Source organism: Pteropus alecto, unplaced genomic scaffold, assembly GCF_000325575.1.
Source record: "Pteropus alecto unplaced genomic scaffold, ASM32557v1 scaffold87, whole genome shotgun sequence".
Classification (NCBI taxonomy): domain Eukaryota; kingdom Metazoa; phylum Chordata; class Mammalia; order Chiroptera; family Pteropodidae; genus Pteropus; species Pteropus alecto.
This window is the reverse complement of record NW_006443225.1, coordinates 22,119,861-22,132,198: the sequence shown is the minus strand read 5'-3', so window position 1 is coordinate 22,132,198 and position 12,338 is coordinate 22,119,861. Positions and strand designations below refer to the sequence as shown.

The 12,338-nt window shown below is 56.3% G+C and overlaps 1 protein-coding gene across 1 annotated transcript in view; it reads left to right on the top strand.

Annotated features, from left to right (window-relative positions):
• Window positions 1-12,338, top strand: part of MMP16 (matrix metallopeptidase 16) — a 156,601-nt gene that overhangs the window by 138,628 nt on the left and 5,635 nt on the right. Inside the window, exons 7-9 of the mRNA XM_006924061.2 lie at window positions 1,851-1,989; window positions 7,429-7,579; window positions 11,879-11,994. Of these exons, the coding sequence (XP_006924123.1) occupies window positions 1,851-1,989; window positions 7,429-7,579; window positions 11,879-11,994 (406 nt within the window). The remainder of the gene's footprint in view (window positions 1-1,850; window positions 1,990-7,428; window positions 7,580-11,878; window positions 11,995-12,338) is intronic.

Sequence of the window (12,338 nt, the reverse complement as noted above, 5' to 3'; positions counted from 1 at the left end):
TTATTGTAGACAACACGTTTTCTTTCAGGTCAAAAATGGAGCCGCTCCTGGTCGGTGTGTGGCTTTTCCTCCCGTGCCCCCCGACCCCCCGCAGCTCAGGCGGCTGCGCTGGTATCGTTCCATAGAGTCTCAGCCAGTTTTCTTCATCGGAACCCAGTGGGCATCTAACCATTTGTGCTTATTGTTTTAGGGTCTATATCATAACGATTTAAGAACGTTTTATGTGGAGATTGGCATGATTTTCACAACCAGTTAAAAGCCCCTGTTTCGGCTCGATGAAAATGCTGTTTTTCTTTTGAGTTATCAGGATATCACGTGCTCACAGACTATCCGCCGTAAACCTGGGTCTTCATGCCCATACATGTTTTCCTAGATCGATCTTTTCATGAATAGCTTTGCATTCTAAGATCAGTTTCAGATACGCACTGCATGTGGATCAAAGCATCTGTTAATACGGGCTGCCGGGTACTATGAAAACCATCAGCGAAAAGTCAGTGATGTCGGAAGACGCTGGTGGGGAACAGAGACTTGGCTAGAGCCGTCGTACGGCTGAAATCCAAAGAGGAACGAGACCAGCTGTGAACAGAACTGTAAACAGGAAAACCAGGGGCACCAGTTTCACAATGATCTTAACAATGACGACCGACGTTTTTAAAGCCAGGTCCTCAGAAAGTCCGTTAGTACAGCCATCCCGCTGTGGGTCAGTTGTGAGTTTGTGGTCACTCACTCATGGTATGTCCACCGCGGTTGTCAGGGACAGCAAGGACAGGACGTGACATCAGAGCTGTTAACTAAGCGACTTCCTCCTCCCTCTGTAGGTGGCGGAAGTTAGTGGAGGCGGCAGCCATTGACAGCGGGGACAGTGCACCTCTCCAGAGGTCCCTGACTGTACTGCTGAGTGATTTAAATGTGGAAAGGCTCATTTTCATCATGTCGCCTAAAATCTAGAGTCCTCAGTAGAGCGTGTGTGTGAGTAGCTGACAAGTGAGGCGAGCCTGTTCCCAGGGGGCCTGGGACGCCGTACAGTGAGTCACTCGCTGACACATGAGTGGAGACCGGAGGGCGGGGCCCTGAGCCGGCGTTCCGTGACGACACCTGCGTGGCACCGACGTGGATGATGAGGGCCGGGCTAAAGTCAAATGCTGAATTCAGATTTATCGGAAACTAATTTCGAAATATACCTCATTTTTTTAATATTAAAGCACTTCGAATAGTCTCTACATTATTCTGAAATTTTCACTTGAAAACAATTTAAAGTCATTAGATGTATTTTTTTGTTGTTGTTGTTAGTAAGAACTTATGGTGGGACGTTTTGTGGGTCGGCTAACTGTTAATTCAGCAACATTTACAAGCACCTGCTCTGGGCAAGACAGGGTTATTCACTGGTTAAGAGGAGATGCTTTGGTCTAAAGCGGCCTCTGCTGTGACGGTCTGTTGGGGAGCAGCTGTCGCAGGCTGCAGTCCGCTCCCGTGGTTTTATTTTGAGGTGACTTTGGGGTGACCATGTAATCCCGCCCCACTGGGACCCCGGGAGGGTGACCGAGGACTTGGCTGTGATTCCGTGGGACAGCGTGAGGCGGGCAGACCGGAGGTGTCCGGCGTGGCCGCGGTGGGGTCTGGCCGGTGTGCCCAGGTACCGAGGTGCCCACCTGTGCCCGGCCGCACTCAGGTCCTGGCGAGCGGCCAGCGGGAGGCCGGACGTGGTGCACGCCGCGCAGGGCGCGTGTTTGCACGGTTTCTGTTCAACCACGTTGTTCGGTCCTCTGCGGGCAAGCCGCGTCACTGTGTCCTGTCACGACACGGGGCGGTGACGGGGACGCTGGCTGAGCCGCCCTCTGCTTGCTTCGCAGGACCAGTGGTTCTGGCGCGTCAGGAACAACAGGGTGATGGACGGCTACCCCATGCAGATCACGTACTTCTGGCGGGGCCTGCCGCCCGGCATCGACGCGGTGTACGAGAACAGCGACGGCAACTTCGTCTTCTTCAAAGGTGAGCCCGCCCCGTCGGCCCCGCGGGGCCTGAGCCGGGGACAGCGCGCCCGTCCACGAAGCGCTGGCTCCACACGTGAGCGAAGCAGAAGCGGAGGTAACGTTTGGTTCTCTAAGTTACGTCTTCTCATTTGGCAGCTCACGGCTAAGTCCAATTCAGGAGTCGTTGACATCGCATAGAATTTTTATATTTTGCTTAAAAGTACCCCCAAAAGTGATATAAACGAATAAGGGAATGATTGAAAAGCCCTTTTCCCACTAACTGAGGAGTCTGGGTGTTTTTTAAGAGCTTTGGAGTTGCTGCTTCGTACAGCGGCATCTGCATCGCTTCTCTGACCATCCTTGGTTGGGTCAGTGTGTGTCGAGGGGGCGACAGGAGCTGCTCTGTGGGCAGGAAGCACCGCCCAGCTCCCTGCTCTCCCTGAGGTATCCTGAGCTTGTCATTTCCCGGAGTGACAGGTTTCAGCGGCTCGCCTGGCATGCGGAAGGCAGGCCGCCTGGAAGTGACCTTGGGCGGCTCCCGGGTTCGCCGTCCTGACACTCGCGGGCGCTCAGCGATGAGTCTGCAGCCTGTGGGGAGCCGAGGGGAGCCCAACGGGGCTGCAGGGCGGCCGGACCGTGCGCGGGACACGCTCGAGCTGCATCTGAGGGCCGAGCGTCCGGGCGCGGGGGTGGGGGGTGGATGTGCTCCCCTGGGTGGAGGGCAGCTGGGCACGTCCCCAGGGAGGGAGGTCGAGGCCGTGGGCGGCACAGAGAGCCACTGTTCCCAGAGCAGGCAGGACAGGTGTGCGGGGCTCGGGGAGCTGTACTCAGCGAGGACCAGGCTGCCGAGTAAGCGGGGCGTCACCTACCGGTCACGCCGTCCTTAGCCAGTCCTCGAGGTGGGGGTGGCACTTGAGTTCCTGGCACCGGGAAGCAGCCCCCCAGCAGGCTCGGGCCCTACCTGGCCGGCTGTGCGAGCTGGGCCAGGCCCACAACTCGCTGTGCCTCGGTTTCTCCACGTGGAAGGTGGGTCGCTCTTGTCCCTGCTCGAGGTGGGGACTAAGGGGACAGCCCTGTGAGTGCTCAGGAAGTGCCATGCGGCCCCGGCAATCCGCCCGCCCCCTGTGGCTGAGGGCACCTGGGCTGTGGCCCGGGTGCCCTGCGGACACTGGGGGGCACGTCCGGGGGAGTCTTGGCAGCATGCCTGGGGGAGAGGGCCCCCCCTCCACCCGCTGGCCCTGTGAGCAGAGGCAGCAGGAAGCAGAGCGCATCGCCCACGGTGGCCGGAGCTGAGGTCTGTCCCAGGGCCTGGCGCCCCTGGCCAGGCCACCCGCGGGGGCCTGTGTCACAAGCCCGTGCTCTGCTGCTTGCTGCTGCGGTGGCTCCTCCTCGCTGGTTCGTGGGCGCTCTCTGGCCACCCTGCTCGAACTCACACCTTGCGAAGGTGTGACGTCACCTTCGGCCTGGGGCGTGAATCCCTCCCCACTGCAGGTCCCAGGCCAGTGCGGGCCAGAGCTGTGCCCGGGAGACCCCTCAGACGAGGCCGGGGCGGCGGTGGCCAGGGCGGCGGTGGCCAGGAGGCGCCGAGGGCGAAGCGGCCGGACACCGTGCCCCTTCCTGTGCTCTGGTGCCGGCCCGGCCGCCGCGTCTCCCGCCGCAGGCTCACCCGTCTCTGCGAACACCGGGCCTGTCGGTGGCTTCCGATCGCCGCCGGTCTGAGCTGTCACCCGGGACCCACCTCGCCCCTCCACCGCTCGCTCCCACACAGCCTCCGGGTCCCCTCCCCAGCCCAGCTGGACACACAGTGCCCTGGGCGCAGACGGCCCCGCCCAGCCCGAGCCCCCTTCCTGATGTCACCTCCCCACCGTGGGGGAAGGGCCGGACTTGGGCGGCAGGTGGCTCAGCACCTTCCTGCCGTGGGCTCCAACCCACAATCACATGACATCTCAGCTGGCCAGGTCTCCCAACGGCTTTGTCACCTCAGAAGCCAAGACGGTGCCATCGCCCCTCGTCCCTGCCCTGTGCCCTCCCCTGCTGGGGTTCTGCTCACGGGCCACGCCGCGTGTCCCACGTCCGTGGTACCTGTGCGCATCCTGCCCGCTGGGCTGGCGGCCGGGGAGTCCAGTCCCCTGTCCTTCGTCTTCTGTGTGGACCGTGGTCCTGGTACCTCGAACCAGGCCCGATGGACGTTTCTCTAATGACCCAACAGCCCTTGTCCCAGCCTGGCAGCCGGCGCGGACTCTGCTGCCTGCCCACCTGAGCTGGGGTTCGACTCTTCGGTAGGACCCCTCCCCGGGCCACAGGCTGCCCTAACCCGGCGAGCGGTCGGCTACCGACCTCTGCTTGAGATGGTGCCTGGCACGCGGTGGACCCGGACAGGACCATGGATGGAGAGCGGAGCCCGAGCGTGGCCGTGTCCGGCTCGCGGTCCCCGCCGGCCCAGCCCTCGCGCTCAGCTCCGCCTCCGGCGCTCGCCCCGGCCCCCTGGCAGGCTCACTTCGCTCCTCTGTTTGGCTTTGTCTTTCTGTTCTTTCTCGACGGACACCACCTGTTACGGTTTTCTCTCCCTGTGACCCATGCTGTTCAGTAGCACCTGTACCTCACTAGCTTGGTCCTCTTTGTCCCCCACTTAACTCAAGTCCATGTTGGGGTATAACTCTTCTGGCCACATTCCCTAACGGTACTAAGTGTCAGCCTTGATTTCCTCTTGCATGAGTCCGAAGGTGTACCTTCGAACACGAGTATGCGTGACCGCTCAGTTATGAAGTAGAAATGCTCTCAGTCGTGTGAAAGTAAGCATACCCTGTCACATTCAAATGGACGTTTAAAATATCTCAAGAAGAGTGGAAAGCCACTAGGTATAATGAAAACTTTATGTTTTGATATAATTTATATTACTTTTTGAACTTTGGGCAAAATTATACATGCGCATACATGTCACGAAATGGGAGTTGTCGGTACCTAAATTATAAAAACTGGGAAACATAAGCACTTGTCGTCCACACGCGAGACCATCCGTGGTCGCAGACCCTTCCTGCTGTGGGGCGTGTTCACGTGCAGTGTGTTTTGGATCGAGGGTGTCTCTGTCTCCAGCCAAGATGTAATAATAGGGATCGGATTTATCTTCCCACCATAAACAACCAAACGTTAGGCAAAGTACATAAAATGCTGATTTTCATGACACCGACATCTTTTTATTGACAGAGTTTCTCTGTCTTTAATCAGACGTGTTGGCATTTTCCTCTGCTTTCTGCCAAGTGCGGTGTCCATTGGGCCCATTTTTCCACTGGGTCCAGAATGTGTCAGCCTCCTGCGAAGTCCGGTAAATGCCTGCCCTCTGCCACACAGGCAGCACCCTGAGAACCAGGCCGTCTCATGGAAGGTGGTTAAAAGTCCGACTCTCCTATGTGAAAAGAGAAAGAAAGAAAAGAAAAAGAAAGAAAAGATTTGGCTATGAATCTCACATTCTCAAAATCTAAAACACAGAAGCAAAGTCACTTCAGAATTTGCAGGTAAAAACCTTAGTGCGTCAGTGCATAAAAGGGACCACATCGTTGTATTTCCTTAACGAATACTTGAGAATTAAGTGTATAACTCGTAATCACGGTTATTTCCTTGAATTCTATGCCACGAATACTCAGCAGGCAAGATGTTGTTTTCTCAGTTTTTTGTGTACAGTCAACTGCTGGGATCTCATCAGGCACCTTAACAGCCAGTGTTTGCTGATGAGTTTTCTGTTTCGCTTTATTTTTTTAAAGGGGAATATAAGTGCGTTTAAAAAAAAAAAAGTCTCCTGGGGTTTGCTCCTAATGGGGGGAAAAAAACCCCACGAACTGAGATCTGTAGTGAAAGGCTGAGTGTTTCTCCGTTATTTTCCGAAAACGCCTGCCCAACAGTATAGGGAAATGTTTCCAAGACACATTTAAAGTGAACAGATAAACAAACAAACAAATAAGCTTCTACACGGTCACAGGAGTTTCCTGGAAGAGCTGAAACCCTCGTCTCACACGTTGTCCTCGGAGCCACCTGGCCATGTAAACGGAGCCGCTGGGAACGTCTCTCGTGCTGCACGCACGGGGGGCCCCTCGTGGGCTGTGGGCGGGTTGCCGGTTGGGGTGGCCACTGTGGGAAGTGGTGTGGAGGGTCCTCAAAAACCTAAACATAGAACTGTCATACGACCCAGCAGTTCCGCCTCTGGGTGTTTATCCAACGAAATCCAGACACTAATTCAAAAAGACCCCCGTGCCCGTGTTCACCGCAGCACCGTGACGGCAGCCGAGGCCTGCGGGCTCTGTAGGTGTCGGCAGCCGACGAGCGGATGAGGAGGGGACATCCGCACAGTGGAGTGCTGCTCGGCGACTCGAGAATGAAACCGCGCGGCCGCCACCATCCGGATGGACCTCGAGGGGAGGACGCTAAGTGAAAGAGTTCAGACAGAGGGAGACAAATGTCGTAGGAGGCCACTTACGTGTGCAACCTAAACACAGAACGAACGAACGGGGCGGGCAGGAGACAGAGGACAGGCTGGCGTCGGCCACGGCGGGCGGGGGCGCGGGGCCGAGCGCGGACTTGCGTTTCAGGGGGAGTCTGGGGCGCGGGTGCAGCACGGCAGCTCCCGTCAGCGGAACCGTGTTTTGGAAAGTTGCTGAGACTCGATCTCAGTTCCCACCATGAGAAACGAGACTGTCCCTCCGTGAGGGGACGGTGCCAGCCGGACTGATCGCGGGGCTTTCGCAACGCGTACAAGTACCGAGTCATTGCGTTGTACTCCTGAGACTAACGTAACGTTCAGTGTCAATTCACCTCGACAAAAACGTGGCTGAGGGGGGACAGTCGTTCGCTGGAAGGCGTTGGTGCCTCCGGGGGAGACGGCCGGAGGCTGCCAGGGATTGTCGGGGTCCGCGGCGGGGCCGGCTGCGGCAGCGTCGCACAGTGGGCGTGGCGGGCTGAGCGGCACGGCGAGGGTGCTGTCCGTGGGGGGTCTCAGGACGACGCTGGGACCCGCGGAATTTGTCTTCTTTCCAGCGTTGTCCACGCTCTGGCCATTTGGACGAGGGCAGAGTGAAAACCCTCCACCCGTGACCTGCCTTGGAAAGAACGATGGCCTAACAGCCGGAGTTGGGGCAAAGCGGGGAGACCTGCGGGGAGGGGGGGACACTAGAGCCAGAACCAGTGCAGCGGGGAGGGCGTCCAGCAGCACCCACTCCCGAGGGCCCCTCCGCCCTGATGCAGGGCCTGCTCTCCATGGGCCTCCTCCCGCCTCCACAGGCCACCAACTCTGGTTGTGTCACTACACGGTCACCCACTCTGGGAGACGACGCCACGCCCGTGTGCCAGCTGCACCTGCTGCTGCCACTTCACGGATTTCACGAAAAGCCACTGTGGACGCACGGGGAACAGGCGTGCTCCAACTTCCGGCGTTAAATCGTCGTTCCGCGTCTGGACTTGTGTCTTACAGGTAACAAATACTGGGTGTTCAAGGACACGACCCTCCAGCCTGGGTACCCCCACGACCTGGTGACGCTCGGGAGCGGGGTCCCCCCGCATGGCATCGACTCGGCCATCTGGTGGGAGGACGTCGGGAAGACCTACTTCTTCAAGGGGGACAGGTCAGTGCGCTGCGTGGGGGGCAGTGACCGCGTGCGTGGCGGGGACAGTGACCACGTGGGGGCAGTCACCGCGTGCGTGGGGTCACAGTGCGCATCCATCGCGGGCACTCGCTGTCGAGGGAAGGGTTGTGTGGGCATCCACACCAGAATTACTGGAATCGAAGATCTTTTTAAACATATTTTAAATAACATTCAGGATAAATCTTCCTCTGATACCTGCAGATGACACGACTTTCTTATGAACCTAAGCGCACAGCACATTCGTCCCCACCGTGATCATAAGGTGCCCCAAGCTGTGCCGTGTGTACGTACCCTCGCGATGCATTTCCCCGTCATTTTACTTACTTAATTTAAAAAGTACCTTTTAGCAAAGGTTTTTTTGTATGCTTTTATATAAAAAGTTGAAATTTTATACTTAACACACAGTTAATTGTGAGCATTTTCCAATTTGTAATTTTTGACTGACGATGGTTTCAAACACTGAGCTTTGTCTTTGAACAGAAAGATCCTATCATTTGCCTCCACAGGTTAGAACATATACTTTTAAATTTATTCTATGACTTACTTTCTACATTCGTTTTGAATACATGCAGACATTACTTTAATTCACTGTCATGAAACTAAGATTTTGCTAAATATTTCTTACTAAACCACAAAACAAAAAAGATCCATCAAAGGAAAAGTTTATTAAAGTGGAAGATGCTGCTCACCGCCACAGAAAGCGTGTGCTTCTCAGGAGGACGTAGGTGCAGCAGAGTGGGAGAGACCACGACGGCCCACGCGGCTCGAGCTGCAGACTCAGAGCAGCGTCTTTACGGTGACCCCCCTCAAGGCCGGTGGCGTTTGATTCCTCAGCTGCTTTAATCGCTTGGATGTCCCCTTGCAGCACCCGGTTTAGTCGGGAGCTGTGTGGTTGGTCGGTTGGTTGGTTTTGGGCACAAAGGGTGGAAACACAAGGCTGAGAAGATGCACGAGACAGTCAACATCCACAGGACAGAACACGAGAGCTCAGCTTCCCCCGACCGTTTTAATGAGGCTTCATAGATGGTAACGAAGACCATTTCATTACCGAATAGCCATTTTTTTTGACTCATGCAAGTATGACTTTTCAGAATGTTTCCATTCTAGAAATTTAGTACTTGCTGAAAAATTTAAGTGTAGAAATTAACTAACTGTAGGCTATCTCAAGTCAGTGAAATCAATGAAGAGTAGATTCAAAATTTATAACAGAATAAAGACTTTAGTAAATGGGAAAAAGAGTTTTAGTTCATTTATCTCCTATTTGAGAAGCTGCATACAAAATACAACAAAATTCTTAGAAGTAATACTTTGATTTTAAGTCCTATTTAAATAACTGCTTTCATAGGTTTTAAAAAAATTTAAAACAGGGCTTCAATTAGTTTTTCATGCGTGTGATCTTATATGAGATTTTATGAGTTATGGGTATTTATAAACAGATTACTTCATATTCATGTAATTATATAATTCCAAAGTCAAACATGTATCAATACACTCATTCTGGATTGAAAGTTCACAGAGAAGACACAGTGTCTGCCTCAGACATGGAAACTACCGCTGGCTGTCACCTTTACAGACGGTGCGTGTTTACAGTGCTCACCAGCTTTAACGCTCCGTGTACTTTCCACGTGTACTTTGGAGCGAGGACACACTGAATGTGTATTTGTCCTTACTGGTTCCCCAGCTTCTCCCTTTCTGCCTTCACGAGTGGGCGGCTCAGAGGCTCGGGGCTGAAAGCAGAGGCCCCGTGAGATCCGAGCGGAGGTGGCTGCCGAATGTGACGAGCCGCTTGCGGAGCGAGACCAGCGGTCCCGGGGGGCCGTCCAGCGTCACCGTCTCCGTGCAGCTGGACCTCAGCCCTGGGCCCCGCTCGCCCTCTGCTCCTCACACTCAGCTGGTTCTTGGCCACATCCTGGTCCGCTTAGTGTTTCGCTCTAAAATGCTGTTTCTAAATCAGCTCCCAGCATCTCACAGGCTCATCCAAGCTGTCTTGCCATACACTTCAGTCTAAGCTTAACCTCTGAGAAACTGAAGGTATTTTCAAAGAAATAGCGCCCAGGCAGGTGTCCCCATGAAGAGGACGCCACAGAAGCCACAGGTCGGGATCGGGAGAACCAGCCCGATGACCCTCCTACTTGTCCTCCTCGGAAAGGCCCCGGGAGGTCCTCTCACGTCTCCAGAAGCTTCACCTGGCCTCCCTGTCAGGCCCGGGTGACAGGGCTCTGTGACAAGTGCCTGTCACCGTGCGCTTCCCGTCCTGATAAACTGCCTGTGGCCCACTTACTGGGACACTTCCGAAGCCACCTGTTTCTCCTTGCCGTGAGCACTGCAGACGGCGGACACGCTGACCTCGAGGTTGCTCGCGTTAAGTTTCGGGGACCCCACGGCGAACCCTCCTGACAGCCGAGGCTCTCCATGGGCCTGCACCAGAAGACTGTCCAGAAGGAACTGGAAAATATCTCTCTGATCTCAGCCCAAACGCCTGATCCCAGCATAGCGCGTGAAGGACGCTACTTCCCAAAGTGTGTTGGCCACACGCCAGCAGATGGTACAGACGCTGCGTGAAAAAAGGCGGTTTTTCAAATAAATAAATTTGGAAAACATGTTCGTTCTACATAGAGAACAGAGAAGAGACTTTAAAGTCAGACAGAAACGGTATTAAATCTGCCAGCCAGTCGCTGTCGTCCAAGAACCCCCTCTCAGGCGGGGACAGGGATGGCCACCTCCTGGCTGTGCTGTGCTTCCATCAGACGGAGCCCAGAGCCCCACGCCAGCCCTGAGTGGGCGATGTCGCCGCGAACTCCCCTGGTTTACCCCGGTTTTGTCAGCCCTTTGGCACATTCTAGACGCGATCTGCTTGATTCTGAGAGCGTGTGGACACTAACGAGGAATCCAAAGTGGGACGCTGGCCGTTTGTCCCCTAGGGGTCCGGCAGCTCTGTGGACGTGGCCGAGGGCCGCCTGTGAGGGGTGGGCTCCGTGCCCCCACCCTCGGCAGCTTCGCCTCTATTTTCCTGTCTGTACACTGAGGGCTCCAGTCAAGACCCGCCTGAGGCCGACAGTCCCCGGCTCCACTCTGGCTCGGCGGCATCTCGAGTCGCACGTCTGCACCAGACGCACGGATCACCCCACCCGGCGCCCCCGCTGCCTTCCCTGGTGGCAGCGTGGCTGTTCCCCACGTCACAGCCGCATCCGAGTTAAATTCCGCTCCGTTCTCTCGCCCGGGACGTCGCCAGCCCTCGAATCACCACCACCCCGGCCGCCCACGCTCGAGCCCAGCGGTCGCCGCAGTGACATCCTGCCTGGCGCCTCTGCTTCTGCTTCGCCTCCGTCGATCTAACTCGCAGCAGCAGCAGCGAGCTCCTTCCGAAGCTCAGCCACAGCCCGAAGCACCGCCCCTCGAAGCCGGTGGTGGCGATGACGGTGGCCGTGACAGTGATGGTGACGGTGATGGTGACGGGGACAGTGGCGGTGACAGTGGTGCTGGCGGTGGCAGTGGTGGTGACAGTGGTGACGATGGTGGTGTCTCAGGGGAGCCCACGAGCTTGCTGCAGCGCCAAGACCTGTCTTGTCTCCAACGCCGGTTCCTCTCTGACCTTGGGCCCCGTCACTTCGTGTCCGGTCACCCAGCTGCCCCATGGACGCTCCGGCCAGCGCCTGCTGCGGGCTCACCCCATATATGGTGCTCTCACGGTCGCTCGCTCCCCAAGGCGCCCTGAGTTGCCCCTCACCCCGCTCCCTGCTCAGAAGCCAGCGCGTGGGGACCTCCCTGCCCGCAGGTCGCACGGCTGGTTCCAGCTCGTTTCCTTAGTAGGTCTCACTGCCTCCCCGCACGGTGTGTATTTGTCGCTATGTTGGGGTTTTGCCCATAACCCCTACATATCCTAAAACACGAGGCAGACGAGGGCCAGCTGTGCCCTTCCAGGTCCTGTGTCTGGCACCCACCTCCATGCCAGGGACACAGTGATGCTCAGTAAGTGCTGAGTGAATGAATCAATAAGATTCTGTTTAATATTCTTTCAGAAAAGGATTCTGCTTCCTAAGTAAGATTTTAAAAAAAAGAGTTCGATGCTACCCTTTTGAACTATAAATATGTTAGCATTTTTTTATTAATTTTGGCAGACTGAATACACAGTAACTTAACCATTTTGACACATCCAGGAAAGGGAACAGTCCACGTTTTGCGTCTGCCGTCTGCGCAATGACGGCACGTGCTGGGCCGGGGAGGCCGCAGGCTGCACGTCGCGCACCGCCCATGCGTGTTCTTGTCTTCACCCTCTAGGTACTGGAGATACAGCGAAGAGATGAAGACCATGGACCCTGGCTACCCCAAGCCCATCACGGTCTGGAAGGGCGTCCCCGACTCTCCCCAGGGAGCCTTCGTGCATAAGGAGAACGGTAGGAACATGCGCGGGCGCAGGCCACGCGCGGGAGGAGGTGTCACCACCCTGCGCCCAGGCCCCCTGCTGAGTCAGGCCGGGGCGCGGCTCCGGCTCTGTCCCGACCTCAGTCTACTTAGTTCTTAAGAAACAACGAAGGTGACTTTTTAAATGGGGGCTGTGGAAGTCACCTCACCCAGGCCAGTGAAACGTGTGCGAAGGTAGCAGGGACCCATGCGTGAGACAGGAACGGTCGCAGGAAGGCTGAGTGTGGCTGGGCACAGACACCCGGTGGCAGGCTGCAGTCGTGTGCAGGTGGCTTCGGCAGGGTGTCGGCCAGCAGGGCAGGCCGGCCGAGCAGCG